Below are 22620 nucleotides of genomic sequence, written 5' to 3' on the forward strand. Positions count from 1 at the left end.
GAGGCGGGGGCTGCTGCAAAAGGAGAAGAAGAATCCAGAGGATGAGGCAGGATATATGAAGGTAGATGAGAGCCAGAGAACCTCAAGGCTAAGTCTCTTCTCTTGCCCCGTCTTGACTGGTAAGTTCTCTCTTTGCTGAGGGGGTCACAATAGGGGGAGTATGGATGGGTCACTCTCCCTATTTTCTGAATTCAGAACAGGACGTAAACAAGTTTAAACTGTAGCTCAGGAGAGTCAGGTAAGCCCAGGGGAAAACCATCCGTTCAAATAGTGCAAGGCCCTGACCCAGGGACTCTGGAGGAAGCATGGGCCATCTTATGGGGAGGCTAGAGTTCTCCCATTGGAGAGACAAAATCCCAAGCCCTCTCCCAGGGAAGAAAGGAGAGTGGTTCTGTGAATCAAGGAAACTGAATGAGAAAAGCAGCCGAGAGTACTATCATCTTCTTGAATCTTTGACTGCTAAAACCCAGGCCCAACCCTTGTCACCAAGGGGACCACCAAGGCAAGGGTTCTAGAAGAAGCCCAATGCTACCTGTGGGTCCCCAGTCATGCCCTGGTTGCTCAAATGCCCAGGTTTAGGAGCAGCCATAGTGGGATCTCCTATGTGCCACTCCCCCCCAGTCTCCTGTGATTCCCCAAGACCATGGGAGGAACTGGGAGGGAACCTTGAATTCAGGCTCCAAACCTAGCCATTCCCTCCAAGAGTGCTCTTAGTATAAGAAGAGGTCCCCCAAGGCCTGGAGCAGGGGGAGAGAAAAGAGGTCCTGCGCCAGGACTAGGTAGGTTCGGAGGGACCACGGGTGGGGAGCAGCAGAGCTGGTACAACGTCCATCCAGTTCAGACCAGGATGCCGGGCATAGCTGCCTTCCTGTGCAGGGCAGCGTTCGCCAGGCCAGGGTTGGGGCGGCAGGATGGCAGAGCCTCAACCCTTTGCTCTTCGGGTCGCGGTATTAAGCCACAGTTTAATCTGTGCTTGCTCTGTGCCAGGCACTTAGATGCTCCACACACACTGTCTCAGTTTTCTCAGCAACCCTAAGGGAGAACTCTGTCTCCCTGTCTAGAGAAGAGCAAACCGAGGATCAGAGAAGAAAGTAGCTTGCTGGAGGTTGTACAGGTAGAAAGTGGCAGAGGCAGGATTCAAACTCAGGTCAGTCTGAATTCAGGTGTCATGCTGGTACCCATTATGGTGGGACAGAATGGTGAGTGATGCTGCTGTGAGCTGGCGTGGGTAAGAACCCAAGGACACGGCCCCACGGAGGGGATGGCCTCGAACTCTATCCCACCCCTGTCTCAGCCACCTAATGGGCACAACGGGTGAGCTGGAGCTGCTGGGTCTTTTGCTGTGCAGAAGGCAGAGAGAGGGAGGGGGCAGATGGTGGGGAAAGGGTGAGGTGTTAGAGGGTGGGAGAGGGAGAAGGTGGCAGGAGGGAGCAGGAGAGGAAGAGGAGGAGAGGGACAGGAACAAAAAAGACAAAACCAACATGAAGGCTTCTGGGCCAGCTCTTGGGGACTCGGGTGTCCTGTCACCCAATGGGCCCAGTACCCAAGCTGCAGGGGAGCCCTGCTGGTAGGCTGGAGTCCAGTCAGGCTGGGCCCAGTGGGCATGCGGTTAGTGGGAGCCCCAGCGGGTTAGCCCTTCCCCTAGCAAGCCAGTGAGAGCAAGCGGAGAGAGCAGACATATTTACCATTAGAAACGGCCTGAGGGGGGATGTGCTGCTCTAGCCGCCTTTCCCCTGTTTGACATTGTAAAAAAGCTGTTTAGATGCTGGGCAGCAGCCACTGTGGCCCACTGGGCCCCAGTCCCCTCCCTTCCCTCCTCCACCCCTGTAGCCCCAAACCACTAGCCCCAAGTGATGAGCCCTGAGACTCTTACACTTAGCTCTCCAGCCTTGTCCTGCCTGGTATCCTCAAAGAAGCCAGGCTCCCACCAGATGACTGATGGAAAACAGAGTCCCAGGGAGGGGCCGTCATGGGCCCAGTACCACACAGCATGCCAAAGGCAGAGCTGGGATGCAATCTCAAATCTTACACGCTGCCAAGACCCAAAGGGTGCCCACCCTTTTGGCTAAACTCTACTGCCCTCTCTGTCTCCCCACTAAATTTGAATGTCCTGGCGGCCCCAAACAATGACGTTTCCTCCTACCAGGGCTGGGGAGAAAAATGTGATTAGGGCAAGGCAAACTAAGTTCTATTGGAGAAGAGGGAGAGAGGAACTCGGGATGAATATAACTGTGAACCCTAGAGCTGCCTCATTTGCTCTCTTCTGCCTCGCTTAGCCATGGTCCAGAAGACAGAATGGGTCTCGCATTAGAGAAGAGCTCAAGCTTACTAGGGGTATTTTCAAAAGCAGCCATGCCCAGGACTATGTGAACAGAAGGCAACCAGAGAGGGACCTGGCCCCACATTCATGGGTCTGAGCTCTGTCCTGATACATGCAGCTTTTCTTTAAGGACCGCATGCAGTTTCTCTTGGGGGACTCTGGGGATGTGTGAGTGTGTCCAGGGGATGGTGGGAGGTTGAGGAAGCAGAAGAATTCGACTTACGAGGAAAAAGATGAAAGGAGCTGGAACAAACCAGCCAGGAGGTGACATGAAGACCTAAAAATGTCCCAGGGTCTTTAAAGGGTTAGTTCAGAGGGAAACGTGTAGCGGGAGAGAGTGTGTGCCAGTCTCGAGCAGGTACTCAGAGGACAGGTTTAAGAGCACCATTTGCTCCCCTGTTCCTGTGTCTGGGGGTTAGGGCAATGCTGTCTGCAGAGACAGGCGGGGTCTCTGGGGAGAGATGGGGAGAGTCTGGTTCTTAAGCCGAATGTCATGTCTCTGACGAATACACAGAGCGACTGTGTTCACGCTTCCTCGTCCTCCGCATGTTGTAGTGCATGAGATGACCGGCATCCATAAATACCCGTGCCCACAGAACAAGCTCGCCCCTGCCTGGCTCCAGACACAGCCTTTCTCCCTGCCCAAACCCTTCCCTTTCATTTCCCACTTCTCCAGGGGCACGCCTTGTCCCATCGTCTTTCTCAGCACTCTGTGAGCACATAGTAATTGGCCTTCACAAAAGTCCTAAAGACAGAAGGGGTGAGGAATTAAACTTCAGGAATCAAGGAATTAAACCCAGCTATGGTACCTGACGGTATGTGAGGTAAGGCCTAGGAATCCAGGAAAAGGGATCCAGGTGTTAAGAAGGCCCCAACCGGGGCGAGAGGGATGGAAGGCTGGAGCTGGTGGGGCAGTGGAGGGCTGCAGGCAGAGGTGTGGAGGAGAGGGGAGGGGTGCGGGCGCAGGGGAGGGGAGCGGGCAGGGGTACACAGGACGGAGAGGAAGAAGAAACCTGGAGTCAGGAAACCCCATTTGTCAGTTCAGGGCTGGTTGTTCCAGGAAAGGGCGCTGTGTCCCCCCCCCCCCCTCAGTTCCAGAGCAGGGACGGTGGGCTGTGACAGCTCCCATCTTACCACACAAGTTCCCCGGGGCCTCGGGTCAGGCTCCGTCAGCCACGTGGCCCCAGCTCTCCTCCCCCTCTCAAGCACAGCCTTGGTCAACAAGCACCTCTGCTAATTATTCCCACTTTGGCAACACTTTATCCTGGATAAAGAGGACGGCGAGGGCCCCGGGGGGTGGGGCAGGAGAACGAGCGGGCCGGGGAGGAGAAGAGGGTGAGGCCTGCAAGCTCTCAGGGTTGTCCCTCACTAGCCCTGGCCTTGTCGTCTGGCTCTTCAGTACACTCACCGGTCATTCTGCGCCCAGCACCCGGGCCCCAGGTGCTCCCCCTCGCCCCCGGTTCTCCAGGGCCCCGACCCCCACCCCTGCCCCATCCCAGGCGGACTCGCATTCACGGGCCTCACCCACCGATGCACGTCTTCCCGTCGGTATGGAGCACGAACTTGACATGGCAGCCACACCGGGGACCCTGCTCTGTGTCATCGCACGTGTGCTGGCAGCCGCCATTACCGTAGTTGCACGTCACTGTGCAGAGAGGGCGGGAGGCCTGTCAGCTTGCTGCTCCCCGGGCCCCAGCGTTCTCCACAGCACGGAGACTGGCCCTCTGCTCTAGCTGCCTCTCCCACGCTCCCTTTTCCTCCCACGTCTTGCTGCCCAGTCCCTGTGCGCTTCTCCCTCACTGCCATCCCAGTTCTCTCACGTTTACAGTCCCGTTGGTTCTTGGTGAGCTCGAAGCCAGGGCGGCATTCACAGGCAATACCCCCTTTGGGTGTCTCCCGGCAGATGTGAGCACAGCCGTGGTTCTTGTTCATGCAATTCATTCCTTCTAAAAGGGAAGAGGAGGGAGGTGAGTACTCCGTATGCCTGGATGCCTAGAGGAAGAGGAACTAGGGGGACAGTGGGGCCTAGGAGATTGAGAGAATCCACTGAGGCTGCCCCATAGTAACCTCAATCCCACACTGATCCCAACCCCAAATGAATTCCCCCAGATTTTGCTCCAACACAGTGTCTGTCCATGGAGCCCTTAAGGATGTGACTGTGTTGAGGGACAAAAGAGGAAGGAGCCGGTGGAGTTGAGAACAGAGGGTGAGACCCAGGGGGTTTTGAGGGAAAACTCCCCCGCAGGTGGAGAGAAGCCTGGGGTGCAGGGCTGGGCCCTCCTGGGTCGTGGGCTGACCTTCTGGCCGCTGGATGCAGGTGTGCTGGTTGTCGCTGAGGAAGAAGCCCTCCCGGCAGTGGCACTCATAGCTGCCCATCATGTTGACGCAGCTCTGCTGACAGCCACCATTGCCCTCGGCACACTCGTCCACATCTGTGTAGGATGGGTGGTTGGTGAGGCCATGGGGTGCAGGCCAGGGTCCAGAGTGTGCCCTGAGACTTCAGCATGCCCTCCCCACCCCAATGCAGCACGCAGCCTCAGGCCAGAAAGTTCTCGCTCACTCATCAGCTAATGTTCTACTGCTCTGGAAGAGGCCACCCTAAGAGGGCAGAGCTGGGGAGCTAAGCCAGTGGAAAGGGGACAGTGGCACCTGCCTCTCTTAAGTGAAGACTTGCCTCCCTTTCCCTCACTTGTTGGAATTGGGTGTGAGAGCAGAGGAAATCACGAAAGGAGCCAGGGCGAGAGGGAACAGAGATGACAATAAGGATGGGGATTGGTCAGGGAGAGGAGCTGGGGCAGTGGTTGCAGCCAGGGAATGCAACAACTTGGAGCTGGCTCCAAGTGCAGGGAGAGCTGTGGCCATGGCGCTAGGTCTGAGGGGTGACATGGGTAAAGGCAGCAAGCCTCAACTCCTTGCAGGGCAGGGACCATTTCTGTGGACAGGCCATGGCCCCATCCTTCCTCCCCTCCCCCCATGCCTGGGCTTGCTGCCATAGTCCTTAGCCTTTCTCCTATTTTGGTTTAACAAAACAGTCTGGTAGCTTGGTGGGGAGGGGTGAGAGGAGAGCTGCCAGGCCACACCCTAATTACCACCCCAAATCGCCACCCCCAGGTCTCAGAGCCAAGCTCATTCTGGGGCTCCCACTTCAATGTCTTGATTCCATCTCTGTGCTACCTACTGCCCTCCCAAGTCCCTAGCCCTTCTCGGTTTTCCTTGGCCCAGCAGGCATCCAGGAGATTGGTGTCCAAACAGAGCAGCTGGAATTTGAGCTCCTGAAGCCCTCATCTGCCCCTCTCTTCCCATCCTCTCTGCTGAGCCCTGAGACCCTGTCCTTTCCCCCTTCTGGCCAAGGGCAGAGGGGCACGGATCCAGCAGGCTCCTGCCTGAGAGAGGTACCTGTTGTAAAGCCAAGGAGATACACTTTCCTTTTCCTTATACCTGTCCCCTCCCCTTCTCTCACTGCACCCGACTTCTCCCCATCCTTGTCTTTCCACTGTTGCCCCATCCTACAGTCCATCCTTCTATTTGCTCCCTTCTAGTGCCACCTTGTGACTTTGCTACTCTTTAGCCAAGTTCCTTCCTCCAGTTCTCAGTGGGGAAACTGAGGCCCAGGGCATAGATGACATAGGGTTCCCCTAAAAGCCAAAGGTAGAGTTGAGACTTTGAACCCCAACCCTAAGGGTAGGGTTTGGTAGACCTTTGCTCCCCCTGACTCTTCCCATACCTATTCATTCTCTTACCCTCTGGTTGGTTCTCCCCAAAATGCAGGGAAAAAAGACTTGGTGAGAATCAGGGGCTTAGAAAGGTCAAAGGCAGCCAAAGAACTCAGAAGCTGATGTTTCCCGTCCTGCAGGAAACTCACTGTCCTGGTCAAAGTGTCATAGCTTCTCTTTCTGAAGGAGTCCTCAAAGAGGCCCTCACAGGTGACTGAGCAGAAGAGAAGTGAGGTCCTTCTCTGGTAGAAGAGGTGGCCAGGGCTGGGGGGAAGGGCCCAGCATGGCTCAGGCTGTAGAGGCCTGGGTTGGGAATAGAAACCTATAAGCCTGGTCCAAAGATGGGATGTGACTGGGTCTAGAGGCAGCCCTGTAGAAGGAGGCTCTCCTAGACTAAGGGAGCCTCAGATAATTCATCAGTTTGGTCAGGTGGGGAAGCAGCCTAGCTGCTTTTCTGGGCATCATTCCTCTTCTCTTCCTGTCCTGCTCTTCTAATCTTCCAGTCTCCTACTTTTATTTTGACACCAGAGAGGAAGAATTTGGAAAAGGAACCCTGGCTTCACATTTCAAATCCTTTTCTGCTATGGGCTTCAGTGTTTCTACTTGGGGAAGAATCTGACGTGGTCCCAGTAATTTTCCAAAATGATGAGACCAAAGTTGAGTGGAGTTGCCTAGAGATTCTCCTATCTCTGACCCAGCTCCTGGGTCAAGGATCAGGTCAGATTGAGGCCTGAGAAGTGAGGAGAGGGAGAGCCTGGAGATTGCAGGACAAGCTGGAAGAAAACCAGTCTTTAAGGGTCAGAGGCTCCCCAGCACCCAGGGGAGCACCACCACTATCACCACCACCACCACCACCATTATCATCATCAAACATTCCTCCCATTTATTGAAGTGTAGAGCCAAATTACCTTCCCACCATGCTCTGCTCCCTATGGCTACACCTACTATTGTCATCTTCTGGCCCTTGCCCTGGGAGCACTTTCTAGCAACATCTCCTCTGATGTTTTTCATCCAGCAGCAGGGTTATTTCATCCTCAGCGCCCAGTCTCAAAGGGGAGGCTGACCTTATTCTCTATTTTGTGAGAATGCAGCTTTTTGATCACCTTCCTCTCCTTGCCCGGGAAGTGGGAAATGCTGGAAACGCCTCCTTCCCCACAAGACAGCCCCTCTGCCCACACCTCCTCTCCCTCCTTTGCTCACCCAGACAGTTGTGTCCATCATGTGCCAGGTGGAATCCGTCATAGCAGGTGCATCGGTAATTGCCAGGGATGTTGACACAGTCGTGCACACAACCTGCATTATCTTCTCGTTCGCACTCATCCACATCTGTGGGCAAAGAAGATCTGAGGCAGCTGGCCCAGCAGCATGCCCCCCACTGTCTACCCCTGGGCTCGGCCCTGTGGTGGTTTAAATATATATATGTGTGTATATATATATATCTTCTCTGTGTATGTATGTTTACATAGTTACTTTCATAGCCTACAAACCATTTTGCATTTTACTATTTTTTTTTAAAGATTTTATTTATTTATTTGACAGAGAGGGAAGCAGCGAGAGAGGGAACACAAGCAGGGGGAGTGGGAGAGGGAGAAGCAGGCTTCCCGCCGAGCAGGGAGCCCGATGCGGGGCTCGATCCCAGGACCCTGGGATCATGACCTGAGCCGAAGACAGACTCTTAACAACTGAGCCACCCAGGCGCCCCACATTTTGCTATTTTCATCTAAACTTAAGTCATAGGGGCTCCTGGGTGGCTCAGCTGGTTAAGTGTCAGACTCTTGATTTTGGCTCAGGTCATGATCTCAGGGTTGTGAGATCGAGCCTTGCATCAGGCTCCACACTGAGCATGCAGCCTGCTTAGGATTCTCTCTCCCTCTCACTCTGCCCCTCCCCCACCCCCTCTCCCTCTCTAAAAGTAAGTAAGTAAGTAAATAAATAAATAAATAAATAAAATATGGGGCGCCTGGGTGCCTCAGTCGTTAAGCGTCTGCCTTTGGCTCAGGTCATGATCCCAGGGTCCTGGGATCGAACCCTGCATCAGGCTCCCTGCTCTGCAGGAAGCCTGCTTCTGCCTCTCCCACTCCCCCTGCTTTTGTTCCTGCTCTCACTATCTCTCTCTGTCAAATAAATAATCTAAAACATAAAATAAATAAATAAATAAAAATAAACTTAAGTCATAAACATTTTCATGTCTCCACCCAGTCTTTTTTTTTTTTTTAAGATTTTATTTATTTATTCATAAGAGACAGAGAGAGAGAGAGAGAGGCAGAGGGAGAAGCAGGCTCCCCGCCGAGCAGGGAGCCCGATGCAGGACTCGATCCCAGGAGTCTGGGATCATGACCTGAGCCGAAGGCAGATGCTTAACCATCTGAGCCACCCAGGCGCCCTCCGCCCAGTCTTTCTAACTACCACTGTACATGGTTGCAGAATATTCCATTGTGGTGTTATATCATAATTTAGTCATCCTTTATTGTCGGATTCCTTCCATTTATTTTACTATCATAAATAATGCATAAAGAACATCTTCTGGATATTATTCTGTTTCATTGAATTTCCCTTGAATAAGTCCCTAAGAATAAAATTTCTGGGTCAAAGGGTATAAAAATACCTTTTAAGATTCCTGCTAGGTATGACAAAATCACTTTTCAGTTTATAATGTCACCAAGAATTAATGAGTGTACCTTGTCCACTAAAGTCTTACCAACACTGAAGGTCATACATTGAAAATAACATCTCAAGCATGCTTTAATTTGCACTGCTTTAATTATGAGAGGGGTAGAATGTGTTTGTTTATGGTATGAATTTCCCCTGGGGTAAACTGTCTGTTCTCATCCTATGTGGGAATGGTAGAAGGGCCTAAAGATGGAGGTTCCAATGTCAGGGCACCTCAGGCCTTAGTCCCATGATTCTGACCCCCTGCCCAGCCAAGCTGGGAGGCTGTGAACTATTCCCACCAGAGCCTCATCTAGCCTCTATGGTGCCCTCCCGGGGGAAAAAATAGCCACCCCTCCCAAACCCCTCCCCGAGCCCGCAGGGATTGCAGGCCTTACTGTCATGTGCAGTGTGGCTGAGGGCAGTGGCACTGATTCCCCGTCTCGGGCGCCTTCCCAGCCTCACCTTTGCAGTGTTTACCATCCCCTGTGTAGCCAGACTTGCAGATGCACTTGTATGACCGTGGGGTGTTCTGGCAGATCGCATCGATGTGGCAGTTGTCAGTCCCCTCCACACATTCATCCACATCTGGCAGGGGCAGAGGGGGCATGTGAGACCCTCTGTCAGTGCATTCCAAGGGGTATCCTGAAGGTGGTTCCCCAAGGGCAAAATCCCCTCTCCTCTAACATAGAGATAGTGACCCCTCCAAGAGCAGGTGCTCTTCTAACACCCTTCTGATTTCAGAGTGGGTTGAAATTACCTTCTGTAATTTCAGGAATTCAAAAAGCACCCCCACTCTCCTCAGAAATACTTAATCCATAATGACAGCTAAAATTCCATCATTTGAAACACTCCTCTTTGATTTAAAAACAAACAAAAACCCTTGGGCTGAGTAGCACACTTACCTTGATTAGAAATATTCAACTTAGTGTGAATTAGTTTACCTCTCTTAGGAGCAGGCTTGAGGCCGGGGGGGCGGGAGGGGCATGGGGACAGTGGCCTCTGGGAAAGTGGCAGGGCCCAGTGGCCCTCAGTAATGGAAGGAGGAAGAAAGGGAGAAGATGGGGCACCAGAAAAATCCTCATCTGCCTCAGTTCTGCTTGAGACCAGGCCTGCTCCCATTTGCCCACCACGGCACCAAGAATCTTTAGAGGAAAGAAGTTCCATCCTGGAAGATTTCCCTCGGCCCCTGTGCTGTCAACAGCAGAGGGACCAGGACTGGGCAGGGGCTGGTACCAGCAACCTGAAGCCTGATCAGTGGGGCACTTGTGGCTCTCCAGCTAACTCCAGCTTGTCCAGCCCGCCACCCTGAACTGTCCCATCTAACCCAAGGTACTCCTCTCCTTCCTGGCTCTCACTCTGACACGAGGTGCTCCTCACAGAGCTATGCTGAAGGAAGAGGCCACCCAAGATCTAGCAAAAAAGAGGATGGTTCTGAAAGGACAGAGCAAAGAAAACCATTTACCATCTTTGGGCAAAAGATTCCAACTTCTGGGGCAACATTATGGTGTGCATAAAGCAGAGCTAAAATATGGCAACATGTTGCATTCAGTTGAAAATGTTTTACAGGGTGTATTTGTGAAAGGTACTATGCTGAAGGCTGTGGAGGCCCCAAGGTAACTTGGCCCAGCCAGAAGGAGAGACAAGTAACATGAGGCAGGGTGTGGTTGAGCGCTACAGAGACATTAGACATAAGGTGAGAGGGTCCTCAGCCCTGGCTACACAACATCAGAGTTAGCTCCCCTAGGAGATGCCCAGCGCCATCCCCAGTGGTCCTGGGCAACGAGCCCGCAGTATTTTTCGAAAGCTCCCCAGGGGAGTCTAACATGCAGCCAGGCTTGAGAATCTCTGTGAAAAAGAAGATCAGAGGAGGAAGAGACTACTTCTAGCTGTGAACTGGGGAACCCAAGTGTAGAGGTAGCCACCTGCAAATAAAGAAATGGGATTTGCACTCAAGACAGTGGACTGTAAAAAAAAAAAAAAAAAAAGTGGACTATAGCGTTGCCTGGCTTTGGTTAAAATGCAGATTCTCAGTCCCTATCGCCAAGCTATAGAATCCAAATCCTTAAGGTGCTTGATATATATTTTTACAGAATGTGAATGAACAAGTGGACCAGTAATCACTCCAATTTATCGATACCCAGGAGTCCTAGCTTGAAACAGTTAATTGTCCTCTGCTTTCATATTTCAAGAAGTACTTTGGGGGCAGGACTGAGGCTTCCTGGGGCAAAGAAGAGAACTGAAATTTGGAAGAGTGCCCCCAAACATCCTGCCTCAAATCTTCTGGACTTCCATTCAGCTCTGCGCTCTACCTTCCAACTCTCTTGGACTCCTCTGCAGCAGTCCGCCACGCCCGGTGATTCCAACTGCTGTAACTCACACTTACTCTCCACCTCCCTCAGGCTCGGCGGTCATGGTGTCTCTGCCTGCTGGCCCACCCTGGGAATTCATCCCCAGATGAAAAAACAGAGAAGGGGGCATGAAGACTAGTGGAGGGCAAGAAGGGTAGTAGAGAGTAGATAGTAAGAGGCTGTGTGGAGTATCAGTAGGTCCAATGAAGAAATGTACTCTCATAAAGAGAGCCTAAGCTCTGAAACCAGTCAGTCCCAGATTTAAATCCAGCTCTACCTCTCTAGGGAAGATTTTCTGATTCTCTTATTTCTTCCTCTTTAAAATGGGGATAATACCTCCTCATGAGAGTCTGTGAACAGTTGATAAGATAATCTGTGTAAAGTTCCTAATAAAATATCTGGGAAATAGTACGGAAGCTGGTTCAGACAACAGATGCTCTAGGACTGTGCTGTCTATGATGGTAGCCATGAAGCACATATGGCTATTTAAATTAACTTAAAATTCAGTCGCTCAGTTGCACTAGGCCAAGTGTTCAATGGCCATATGTGGCTAAGGGCCACCACCAATGGATAGCACTTCCAATATCACAGGAAGTTCTATTGGAGCACTGCTCTCAGAGTTAATAAGGGATACGCCTAGGCCTGGGTGGACCAAAAAACTTCCTGAGCAGTGGGATTCAAGTTGAGTTTTGGAGACTGGATCAGCATTTGACCGTCAGAAGAAGAAAGAGGAAATTTCAAGTGTGATTGAACACATGAAGAAAGACAAGGCACCCAGAGATCCAAGTCCTATTCTCTGTCCCCACATTTATACATGCCCTTGTGAGTCTTCGAGGCTGGCCTGGGACATTGGACAATCCCAGTGACTAATGATCATTCTGTCCATCCTGCTTTGAGCTCTCTTCTGTCTCTCACCATCTCTTCCCCTGCAGCCAGCCGGGCAATTTAGAAACCCACTGGGAAGCCCTTCCTCTAGGCCCATTTCAGAGGGACATGCCTGTCTCCAAATCATTGGGTGATTTGCTGGAGTCTGCACCGGGCTATCTGGGCTCTCAGTTCTTTGCTTTGCCTCCAGTTCAGTGCTCACTAGGACCAGAGTGCCCCTGATGCTGATGGCAGCAAACCCAGGCGTCCCGGCAGAGCCTGTAGACCCTTCCAGCAGCTGGGCTCTTCCCACCATCCTACCCACTCCCTCATTGCCCTACTCACGGTGCTTATCCCTCTCCAGCCAAGAGTCTCTGCCCTGGAAGACTTTGATCTCTTCGCTCCTCCCTCTACAACGTCTAAGCATTCTGCCCTTGTCCAAGCATTCACATACATCTCATTCTTCACATTTGAGATGCAGTTCTCTTTTCTCTAACCACACTGTTCCCGGCTTCCCCAATCTGGTTCAAAATTGTCTTCCCCAAAGCTCTTCCTGCTAAGCCCCATCCCTAAAGAGTTCCTGGTCCCAGGGGATTCAGCCTGCCTCCACTCACTTGCTGCCATTGCTGAGTCCTTCTACTAATGCTGTCAAGCCCTCTTGTGTGGCATGTTCAGCTTCCCTCACTTGGCTAGTCACTCATTGAGGACAGGACCTTTCAACCATTTGACTGGAATCTTTTGAAGCAGTTCAGGCCTAAAGCAGAGCTCTGAGGGGTGCCTGGGTGGCTCAGTTGGTTGGGCGCCTGACTCTGGTTTCGGCTCAGGTGATCTCAGGGTCGTGAGATCGAGCCCTGGGCCTGCTTGAGATTCTCTCTCTCCCTCTTCCTCTGCCCCTCCCCCCTCTAAAAACAAACAAACAAACAAAACAAATCTCTGAAATAGGGCCCCCCATTATATCCAGTGTCTCCTCCTTTTGCCAGTTCATTCTTTCAGAGCTCCCTTCCACCACATCTGCCCACCCACGATTTGTCCATGCAGGGATCCCTTCGATACCCAAAGGCACAGTCTCATCATAGCTCTCAGGGAGCAAGTATTTACTACTGGCCTGACAAACAAGTTGACGCTAGTTGGACATGGATTGGTCTAGACCGGTGGTTCTCAACCCTGGTTGCACACTGGGATTCCCTGGGGGCCTTTTAAAAAATGTGGTTGTCTAGGCACTCTCCTACACCAGCTGCATCAGGATCTCTAGGGTGAGGCTGGGCTGGGCTGCTGTCTATCTTCCTTTCCCATCTCGGATAATATGAATAGACCATTTGCCCGAGCTGGGAAGACACTGGGGGCAGCAAGATGACAGAGTGTTTGAGAAAAGGGATTCTGGAGTGATACCGTGTCAGTGTAAATGCCAGCCCCACCCATGTCTGTGTGGTCCTGGGCCAGCTTCTGAACTTACCTGTTCCCTCCTCTGTAACTGCGTCTCAGAATAATAGCACCTCCTCATGGGGCTGCCGTGTGCATCAAATGAGTTAATACTTGTCAAGTACTTAGCACTGCAGTGCGGGCATAGAGTAAGTGCTCAGAAAGGTCTGCTATTTTTGTTCCTTCTCTCCAACTTTCTCCCCAGTATTGTTTCTGAACCCCCTTTCTGCTCCTCCTTCCTCTTACCAAAGCCCCATTTCAGGCCTGGTGTAGGGCCATGCAGCACCAGGAGAGTTTGTGATGGTACAGGGAATGTTGGGGAGACACCGCTTTCTCTGCCCATGCTTGGAACTGCCCAAAGAGGAGGGTGAAGTGGGTGATGGGCCAGCTGGGAACCAAAAAGCAGCCCTCCACGATCCCTTGTGAGGGCTCTCCTTTTGTGCCTTTACCCCCACCCCAGGTGCGGGGCTGGATCAAAAGCTGAACTGGGGGAGAGTGGCAGCTGCAGAGATACCCCAGATGAGTCAAGACCTCCTTGCCTTACCCTGCCCTGGCATGAATGCATGGGTCTGTAACTGCAGCAGCTTTCCCAGTGCCATCTGACATTTCTGCTGGATTTGCTTCTGCACCTAGCAGAGCGCTCCACAAACTCTGCTCAATGTAGGGAGGGAGGGTGGGATGTGGGGGTGGCGTTTAGAGGGTGAGAGGGCAGACCGGACCAGAAAGGGTGGATTGTTTGACCATGGGCAGTCCTAAGATTCCCTTCCGAGGATGGGGAAGTATACCCCAAAAGGGAAGCAGGAGGACCCCGAAGGAAACACTTCTATCTGCTTCAAAATTTTGCCCAGGTCCAGCTCAGGAGTAACAACAAATGGAAATGAGCAGAATGCAGGCCGCAGATAAGCAGACACCCCTAGGGAGAGTCCACCCCACCCCCCTTTACATTACCACAGTAGTTACCCTATCACTCACAGCAGCAGATTTGCTGGGCCCAGTGAGGAGGTCCAAAGCAGCCTGCCTGGTATCCTAATGGGCCTGCATGACCATGACATCCTTCCTGCCCAAGCCAGGTTAGCCTCAGGTGATTGGGCTGAGTGCAGGCTGTCTGATTGCCTGACCAATCACTGTCTTATGATGCCTCTTACATGCTGCTTTGTACCATTATTTAACTTCTAGTTCATGTGCAGTATCTTCCTCCAGAAGCCTCCCTGAGGCTATGGCTTCTGAATCTTTGAAATCCACATGGCAGCTGGGAGCTGATCATATGCATTTAGCCATTCAACAAAGAGTTACTAAGCATTTGCAACATGCCAAACACTGTGCTAGGAGCTGGGCATCCAGCAGTGAACAAGACAGACCTATATACTGAAGGCACTTAGTAAATATTTGTAAAACATTTACTCAGATGGGTGGATGGACGGACGGATGGATGGATGGGTTGGTGGGTGAATAGATGAGGTCCATATTTGTGTCATCTTCCCAGTTCTATGTTACCACAAGGAAAAACTTTTTATTTTCCTGTGACCCCACAGTTGTTCTAGGGGGAGGGCAATCCTAGGAAATTTAGTCTTAAGTTAAGGGTAGGGGGATAGGAAACTCAGAGAAAGTAAGAGACCCACTTAAATGCATCCATTTGGTGATGCAGAGGCCAGAAGAGACTGGGAACAATGAATCCAGGGTAGGATTTGTAGGGAATTCTACAGGACCCATAGGCTCTCGTGGTCTTCAGATATTATCTGGAGCTGCTCAGGCATCTCTTAGGAGTATCCTTGTCCAATAAATGTTCCCCAGCCTCAGTGCTAAGTAGCACTTGATGATGGGGCACCAGGGTCCACCTGAGACCAGCACACCATTGCTGCTCCTGGTCAGTTCTCTTATCCTTTCCTCCATGTTGCCTCCCACATGTAAGTAACACCCAAAGTAGAACCAGCCCGGGCTTCGGCCATGAGACCCTGACCTGTATATGTGTGCATGTCTTCTCCCTCTAGATGAAAAGGGCAACTAGGGTAACTGGCTGAGCCTGGCATCCCAGCTTGGGCTTCTCAGGCTATCTTCCCGACCTGGAATCCCAGGCTGAGACTCTGTGACCTCAGCTGGAGCCTGGGCCCATCCTCGGCCTGGACAAAGCATAGGCAGGGGTAAGGAAGGCCTGGACAGAGTTCAGGAAACAAGACCCCAAGGAGAGGAGACAGAGCACTTTCTTCTTTTCAAAAAAAGGACCCTTTTTCTTATATAGCTGAGCCTGCTTGACTGAAGAGCCAGGAAAAGCAGTTGGTGCTCAGAGCTCGGAGGGGAGCAGGGCTGAACCTGAGAACTTTGTCACCCATCAAGAGGCCTTGATGAGTTTCTCTAAGTCCTACCACCTTATCCCTAAACCAGCTCCTTGCTCATTTGAAGGTACCCCAAATGGACAAGAATTTTCTTCTTTTCAATGTGGATGAAACCAACCCTGAGTCAGAGGCCTTTAGAGGATGGGTAGGTAGGGGATCCTCGGGTAGGGAGGAAAGAACAAAACGCTGGAGAGAGGGGCAGGGAGGCAGGCAGTGGGCCAAGGCAGGTTCCAGCTTCATGATTATCCATCTTATCTCTTTACACAGATGGAGAAAATGACAGCATGAACAACGATGGTGTCAGATGGTGCATAATTACGTGTGCGGAGCTTTCACCCAGGCTATTTCACATGGGCCTCAAATGGTCCTCTCACTACGTAGATGGGGAACCAGCCCAGAGAGGGCAAGTGCGAACAGCTTGTGCAGAGCCAGACCCCAGGTCTTCTGACTCCGAGTCCAGTGCTTGCTCACTACACACTATCCAGAAACACCCCGGGGGAGGAATCCCTGCCTTAGTCATTGTCGTGCCTCCCCCGACCCCAACTCAGCACGGATACATAACCATGGAATGGCCTGGAACTGACAGGTGGACATTCCTGGTCGGAGAGCCAGAGCAGGGATGCGGATGCTCTGAGGCTTTGCACATGGGGGTGGCTGGAAGGAGGGCAGGGCTGAGTGGCGGGCAGGGAAGGAGGGCAGTGCGCCATGGTGGGTGCAGACAGAGCTGCAGGGAGGACGGGGTGGGCAGGTGTCTCCAACTCGGATTCACTATGCTGGGCCAAGCAGCTGGTTAGAAACAAAAACAAACACCGGGATACAGGTTCCTGCTGTTAACAGCTTCAAACCGCCAGAGGAAAACTCCAAATAAATATAATTAGAAACTTGTAAAAACGTCCTCTCTGTAAACTTGCTCCCCAGGGTCTATCCTTTAAGCTCCCCCTTTCTTCCAGAATCCCCCCCCACTCCATGCCCGCATACCCTGACCCTCCACCCTCACCCAGGGATTCCTTAGATCTCTTTCCTTATTCTGGATCTTCCCTCCAGCCCAGCAGCTCCTGCTCAGGTCTCTCCTCAGCTTGGTGCCATCAGGGACCAGATGTGGACAGCCCCTGGCCTGGAGCTCCGAAATCCAAACCCCACAGCTCTCTAGGGCTACGGGTACAGCCACAGGGAAACCATAGGTAAGAGTGAGGGCCACAGCGCCCGATTCAGGTGTCACCTCTTCACCTCTGTGGCCAAACCCAATAGCAACTACAAAACAGTACCTTGGTCTGAAAGGGGGAGATGTTTTGGCTAGAGCAGAATACAGAGGGCCAGTCTTGGAGCTGAGAATATACCATGTAGGACCAGGGACTGGGGCCTCGGGGCCCTGCCCAGATAGTATTCAGTTCCTAGAACACAACCATCGCAGCTTCCTTACCCAAAGTTGCTGGATACACACACATTCACACACACATGCACGCACAGAAACACACACTTGTTTTGTAGGGGCTCTTTCCAGGGGGGAAAGACTCTACTTAAGGATGCAGAACAATCGGGTACTTGGGGCCCCAGGAAACTGGGGTGGGGGAAGAAAGGAGGAGTAGCCAAGTGACAGACTCGGGCAGGGAGTAGTAGAGGAGGGCCCAGGAAGAAGAGGGCCTGAGTGTTACGCAGGAAGGCCCAAAGAGGCCTGGGGCAGGACCAAGGCTTGCTATAGTGTTTTCTGCCTTCCAGCAGGAAGGATTTCGATGAGATGTGCAGAATCTCAGAGCTGAGAGGGACCCTCCTCATACTCTAGTCCATTTTACAAGTGAGGAAGGGAATTTCAATGATTTCCTCAAAGGCCCCAAAACTCAGGCTCCGCGTCTACCAACCCACTGGCACCAAACGCCCCACCACATGCCATTTGGAGCTGGCAGTATGCGGACATGGGAGGAAAGTGGCCAGTCTGGTGACAGAGGGGCCAATGGGGGGGGAGGGCCTGTGTCCTCTCTTCGCCCAGGTGCCTGTCTCCTCTACCCCTCAGACATCCCTGCGTTAGCCGTTGTATCACTTCTCCCCCCAAGGCCCAGGCGTCCCTCTGTTTCCAGACTGCTGTCTTATAACTGAGCCTGAAGAAGCTGTCCCCAGGCCTGGGCCTCTTGCGGGCACTGCCAGCCTCAGAGCGGCTCTGCAGTTTCCAGCCCTGACAGGGACTCTTTCTTAGAAGTGGTCATGTGCTAGGGGTACGGGACGTCAAGGGAGGCCCACACCCGGACACGCGGGGACCAGAGCTGGGGGCAGGGACTGGGGGGAGTTCAGGCAGCAAGCTCCTCCACCTCCATCTTCGCAAGAAGGTCTGAAACTACCCGTTCCCTTCCCCCACCCTCAATCCAAGGCACTGGACCAAGCCATTCCACTTCTTGACTTCTCCAATGAAAACAAAACGCACATTGCCCCGCTTCCCTTTTCCTCTCACCGGAGCACTGCGCACGCACGCACAGGGGGATACACACACACACACACCCTGAATCATGCACACGCACGCTCGCACGCCCCAGTGAATGCACACCTCGCATTCCCAAACTCACACCCAGGGCAGGCTCCTTTTACAACAGGTCCCGGCTGCTCACATCTCAAACCGGTTCTCATGCTCTCAGATTCCTGAAGGTTTCAGAAAACAATCTCATTTAGGGGTGGCTGATAACTTTCTTCTTTCTCTGCCTGTGGTAATTCTGGCCTCGGTGTCTTCCGCTCCCCTCTCTCACATTCCACTCTGCAGAGACTCAAGGAGATGAGGGGTAAGAAGTGGAGAAGTGCTCCCCCTGCCCCAGGCTTTCCCCACCTCCCCAGGGGACATGTCACTGAGAGAAGAGAGGTCAAAGGGATTCCTGAGGAATTTCTAAGCAGTCCATCCCCCCTCTCCACCCTTCTGGAAAAATGGAGCGGGGGTGGGGGGGGTGGGGGGAGACAGGCTTAGAAGCAACTGATTGAAGATCAGGCTCCAAGAGTGGGGACTGACTCTCTCTCTCTCTCCAGTGTGGCCTGGATGGGGCACGGGCAATAGCCGGCTGCCCACGGGGCCACCCTCACCCGCTGACATGGTTATGGTTTTCATTTCATATTTTGGAGGGAGGGGCTAGGAGGAACAGTCCCCTCACTGTAAGAGCTGGCCACAGGAGCCCAGGGAAGCGGGGAGGAGAGGAAATAGCCACATTAAAGAGGAAGAGGGGTGGGGGAAAGAAAGAGAGAGACACACATACACCCAGACAGAGACCCGGAGAGACACGCGGAGACAGAGAGACACTGTTTGCCACCAGATGAACGCTCTCAGTCCCAGGGATGGTGTTACTTGGAAACTCTAAATACACGACTTTATCAACATTTTATCCCTAATGAGAAGAGAAAACAACCAGGTAAACTAAACGGCCAGGCTGACTCTCCCTGAGCCCGCCCTGGGGACAAGTTTTCCCTGGGAGGCCAGGAGACCAATTCAGCTGTAACCTGAGCCCTAAGCAAGGATTAGGTCTTTTTAACCACTGCTGCACACCCCCCCAAAAAAGCAAAGCAAATTAATGCTTTTAAGTTAACAATTATCTTGGTTATCCAGTCTGTCTACTTTAGAATACAGACAGGCACTTGAAAAACACTCAAAACCATGTACCCTCATGCTCACTCACTCCCAGTCACACGAGCTTACCCACGCACTCATCCACACACAGTTCTCAAAGACACGAAAATGTTCGTATCCAGGCTTAATAACCGAGTCACAAGAGACACAGACACCCAGCTATAGCACCTGTGGGTGATGGCGGGGAACCTCTTTTTCTTTCTCTCTCTCTCACACACACACACACTCACCTGCACACTCAGGGCTCCCTTCCTTGTCCTTCCCCGCCTCCCTATCCCTTTCCACTTTGGTTCTTGGGGGGGGGAGGGATGGAATTTCTGGAGAAAAGGCACTGAAGTATGGTAACTGTACTACACACACACACACACACACACACTCACACACTCACACACACACACACACACACACACCCCCGCTATACCCAGAGGTATAGTAACTGCGCAAGATATTTGCCAAGAGTCTTTGCAGTTTAAAGAGACCCACTAGAGCTTCAATTATAAGCACGTGGCATTGAAGACACACCTGCTGGCCCTGGTGATACCCAGGAGATATGTCTGGGAGCGAGGGATGGCCACAGCACTCCATCTAGGGGTAAGGCTGCCCTGCCCGGTTCAGTGCTTGTCCTTCCCAGGGCATTGGCCTGCAGATTTGGGTCCAGAGACATCCCTCTAGCCCAACAGACCTGTCGTTAGGCAATCTCTGGCAGACCAGGTTGATACAGTTCCTGAACAGCAGCGTCAAAGGTAGCTGAAATGACAGGCTTCGAGTCCATGCCAGGCTAGACTCAGGGATCAGAAGGAAGGAAGAAGCACAGCTAACTGCGGCCCAGTCAGAGCGAGTGACAGTGGCCTGAATATAAGTAGTGAACAAAACTATGAGGATGTAAGTTCCTTGAGGGCAGGGGGCCTCCAATCTAGCTGCACCCCCCCAACAGCACCCAGCAGGGTGTCTGATGAAAGAGGGATCCCCAGAACACCTTGGAGGGATTTTGAATCCTTCCATCCCTGAAGGATGAGCTGTTCCCCCCCGGCACCTGTCCCTTCTAGGAGTCTCCATCAGCCCTGGGAATCCCCTGAATATACTGTTTGCTCCCCCTTTTGCCCCCAGCCCCCCAGTCTCACTAGGCCACTACAGACACTGGCTCCAACTTGAAAGAGGCCCTTATCTTGTCTCTAGATTACTGAATGAAATCTGTTCCTTCCTTCAGACTAAACTCCCTAGCTAATTCCATGTTATGAGTAAGTCAGCACACACTACAAAAGCCAGCTTTGTTTATGAAAACACAAGCAAATCCACAGTGGGAGAGGGGCTGCTCCCAGGCTGGGGGTGGCAGTGGTAGTGGGCTGTCTGGAACCAGGACTGGAGAAGAGGCAGTTTGGGGTTGGAAGGGGGTGGGGGTGGGGTCTGGTATGTGACAGCTACGGATCTCCAGTACTTGGGCTCTGCTAAAGGACAGGTTGGAGGAAGAAGGAGGTAGTTGAAGAGGCAGCGTTTGGGAGAAGAGACTGGCGTTGATATAGCACCTCCCTTTTACCAGAGTGGGAGCCCATCCAGCACACAAAAGCAGCTTAAGAGCCAGGCGCTCAGGCTCCAGGACACGGCGACCTGACTGCCAGAGACTCAGGCTTCCCCAACTCCCAAGTTCAACTTTCCCTTCTGGCTCAGCCACTTCCACACCCCAGCTTGGCTTCAGGAGCCCCTGGGACAACAGGCAGAATCATATCCTCCTCGGCAAAGCCTTGCCAGGAGGAATTTTCTTTTTGTCCATATAAATCTCTTCCTGGGTGAGGACATGATGGGGGGGAGGGTGCAGCAAGAGGTCAAGGGGGAGGGGAGGCTGTCCCCAAGAGAACTGTAGCCCACCAGCCTGGTTTCTGCCAGCAAAGCCTTGGGACTGGCCAAGCAATGAGCCTGGGGTCAGGGATGGGGGCCGGAGGGCCTCCCTGTCTCTCTCCCTTTAATTCCTAGAGGGATCTGTCAGAGCTCCCCAGCCTGGAATTTTACTTTGTTATTTTAATGCAATTCTGACCTGGATTTAAATGGAATTGGAAACCCGAGGCCTTAATAAATAAATATTATGATAAGAAATGAAAGCCATGCAAGACGAAAGAGATTTCCCCCCAAAGAGGCAGAAAGCGACATTCTTGCTGGGAGCCAGTCAGAAATTTTCTTCTCTTCTTCAGCCCCCTACCATCCAGTGAGAGACGAGCTGGTCTTTCCAGAAAAGATCCTATTTTTCTTTAACATTTTTCTACTGATAAGACAACAACTTGGAAATTTTGTCTGACTTTGCATGAGGGTTGGGGGTGAGGGGAAGAAATACATGGCGTGGCTGAAAAGTTTCATTCTCTCCGTCTCTCCAGGCCACAGCTTAAGTTTCTGGCAATGTCTGAGAGAAGAGAAGATCCTCTCTCGTACTTTTGGAGGACAAGAAGTCTTTCGAAGATGCTGGGGTGGCAACGAAGTCGGGCAGAATTCTGAGGTGCGTGGCGACTTCTGCCTAGGGCCCCCCAAACTTCTCACTCCTCCGTGTCCCTCCTGGCTCCTCCAGCCTTTTGCCCGGGACGCAGCGCCCAGAGTGAGGTCAGGTCCCCCGGCCGAAGTGCGGGTGCACGGTGCTGGGTTCTGACAGCGGCACGCTTCCCAGCACCTGCCCTGCCCCTCGGAAATCGCGCCCCCCCCGCCCTCGGGCCCCCGCAGCCCCCGCCGCCGTGCGCCCCTCCTTCCTTACCTTGCGCGGCTTTGCTGTGCTGGGCGGCGCGGGCGTGGACCAGCAGGACGAGCAGGCAGAGCCCGGGCACGCACCCCGAGCCCATGGCTGGAGCCACCGGCGGCCGGGCGGCCGGGGCCGGTCTCGCAGCCCCGGGACGGCGGAAGCCGGCCGGGGCCCCGCGCGCCGGAGGGGGGAGGGGAGGGGGCGCCCCGCCCGGGCCGGGCCGGGGGCTGCGGGCGCGGGGCGCGGACCGCGGCGCCCTCGGCGGGAGGCTCGCGATGCTGCCGGCTTCTCCCGGCCCGACGCCGGGGAGAGCGAGGCGGAGAGCGCGACGAGGCTGGGGGCGCCCGGCGCCAATGACGGAGGGGAACCCCCGCCCTCTCGGAGCCCGGCTCTGCTAGCGGCGGCGGCGGCGGGGCCGCTCGGTATAATCCCACCCAATTCCCAGCTTCGCCGGGAGAGAGCTGCCGCGGGAGAGCGCGCAGAGCCCGAGCGAGGGACCTGAGAAAGGGGAGGGGAAACGCAGCGCCAGAAACACGCCCTTTCTGCCTCTCTTTCTTCCTCTCTTGCTCCTTCTCCGTCTCTCAGGCTCCGTCTCTTTTTCTTCGCCTTTCTCCTCCTCCTCCTCTTTCTCCTCCTCTCCTCGCTCCTTTTCGTTTTCTTCTCCTC

At 53.2% G+C, this 22620-nt stretch overlaps 1 protein-coding gene across 2 annotated transcripts in view; it reads right to left on the reverse strand.

The window, feature by feature from the left end:
- The window catches only part of SCUBE3 (signal peptide, CUB domain and EGF like domain containing 3), a 33182-nt gene extending 11128 nt beyond the window's left edge, over nt 1-22054 (reverse strand). The window contains exons 1-7 of one of the 2 annotated variants that reach the window (XM_032409970.1): nt 21970-22054; nt 9148-9270; nt 7234-7359; nt 4618-4752; nt 4141-4266; nt 3849-3965; nt 1686-1733 (exon numbers count right to left, since the gene is read on the reverse strand). In XM_032409970.1, coding sequence (XP_032265861.1) covers nt 1686-1733; nt 3849-3965; nt 4141-4266; nt 4618-4752; nt 7234-7359; nt 9148-9270; nt 21970-22054 — 760 coding nt within the window. The remainder of the gene's footprint in view (nt 1-1685; nt 1734-3848; nt 3966-4140; nt 4267-4617; nt 4753-7233; nt 7360-9147; nt 9271-21969) is intronic. The other variant, XM_032409971.1, reaches the window with a different exon arrangement.
- Nucleotides 22055-22620: the final 566 nt, after the last annotated feature.

This window comes from Phoca vitulina, unplaced genomic scaffold, assembly GCF_004348235.1.
Source record: "Phoca vitulina isolate PV1807 unplaced genomic scaffold, GSC_HSeal_1.0 scaffold11, whole genome shotgun sequence".
NCBI lineage: Eukaryota > Metazoa > Chordata > Mammalia > Carnivora > Phocidae > Phoca > Phoca vitulina.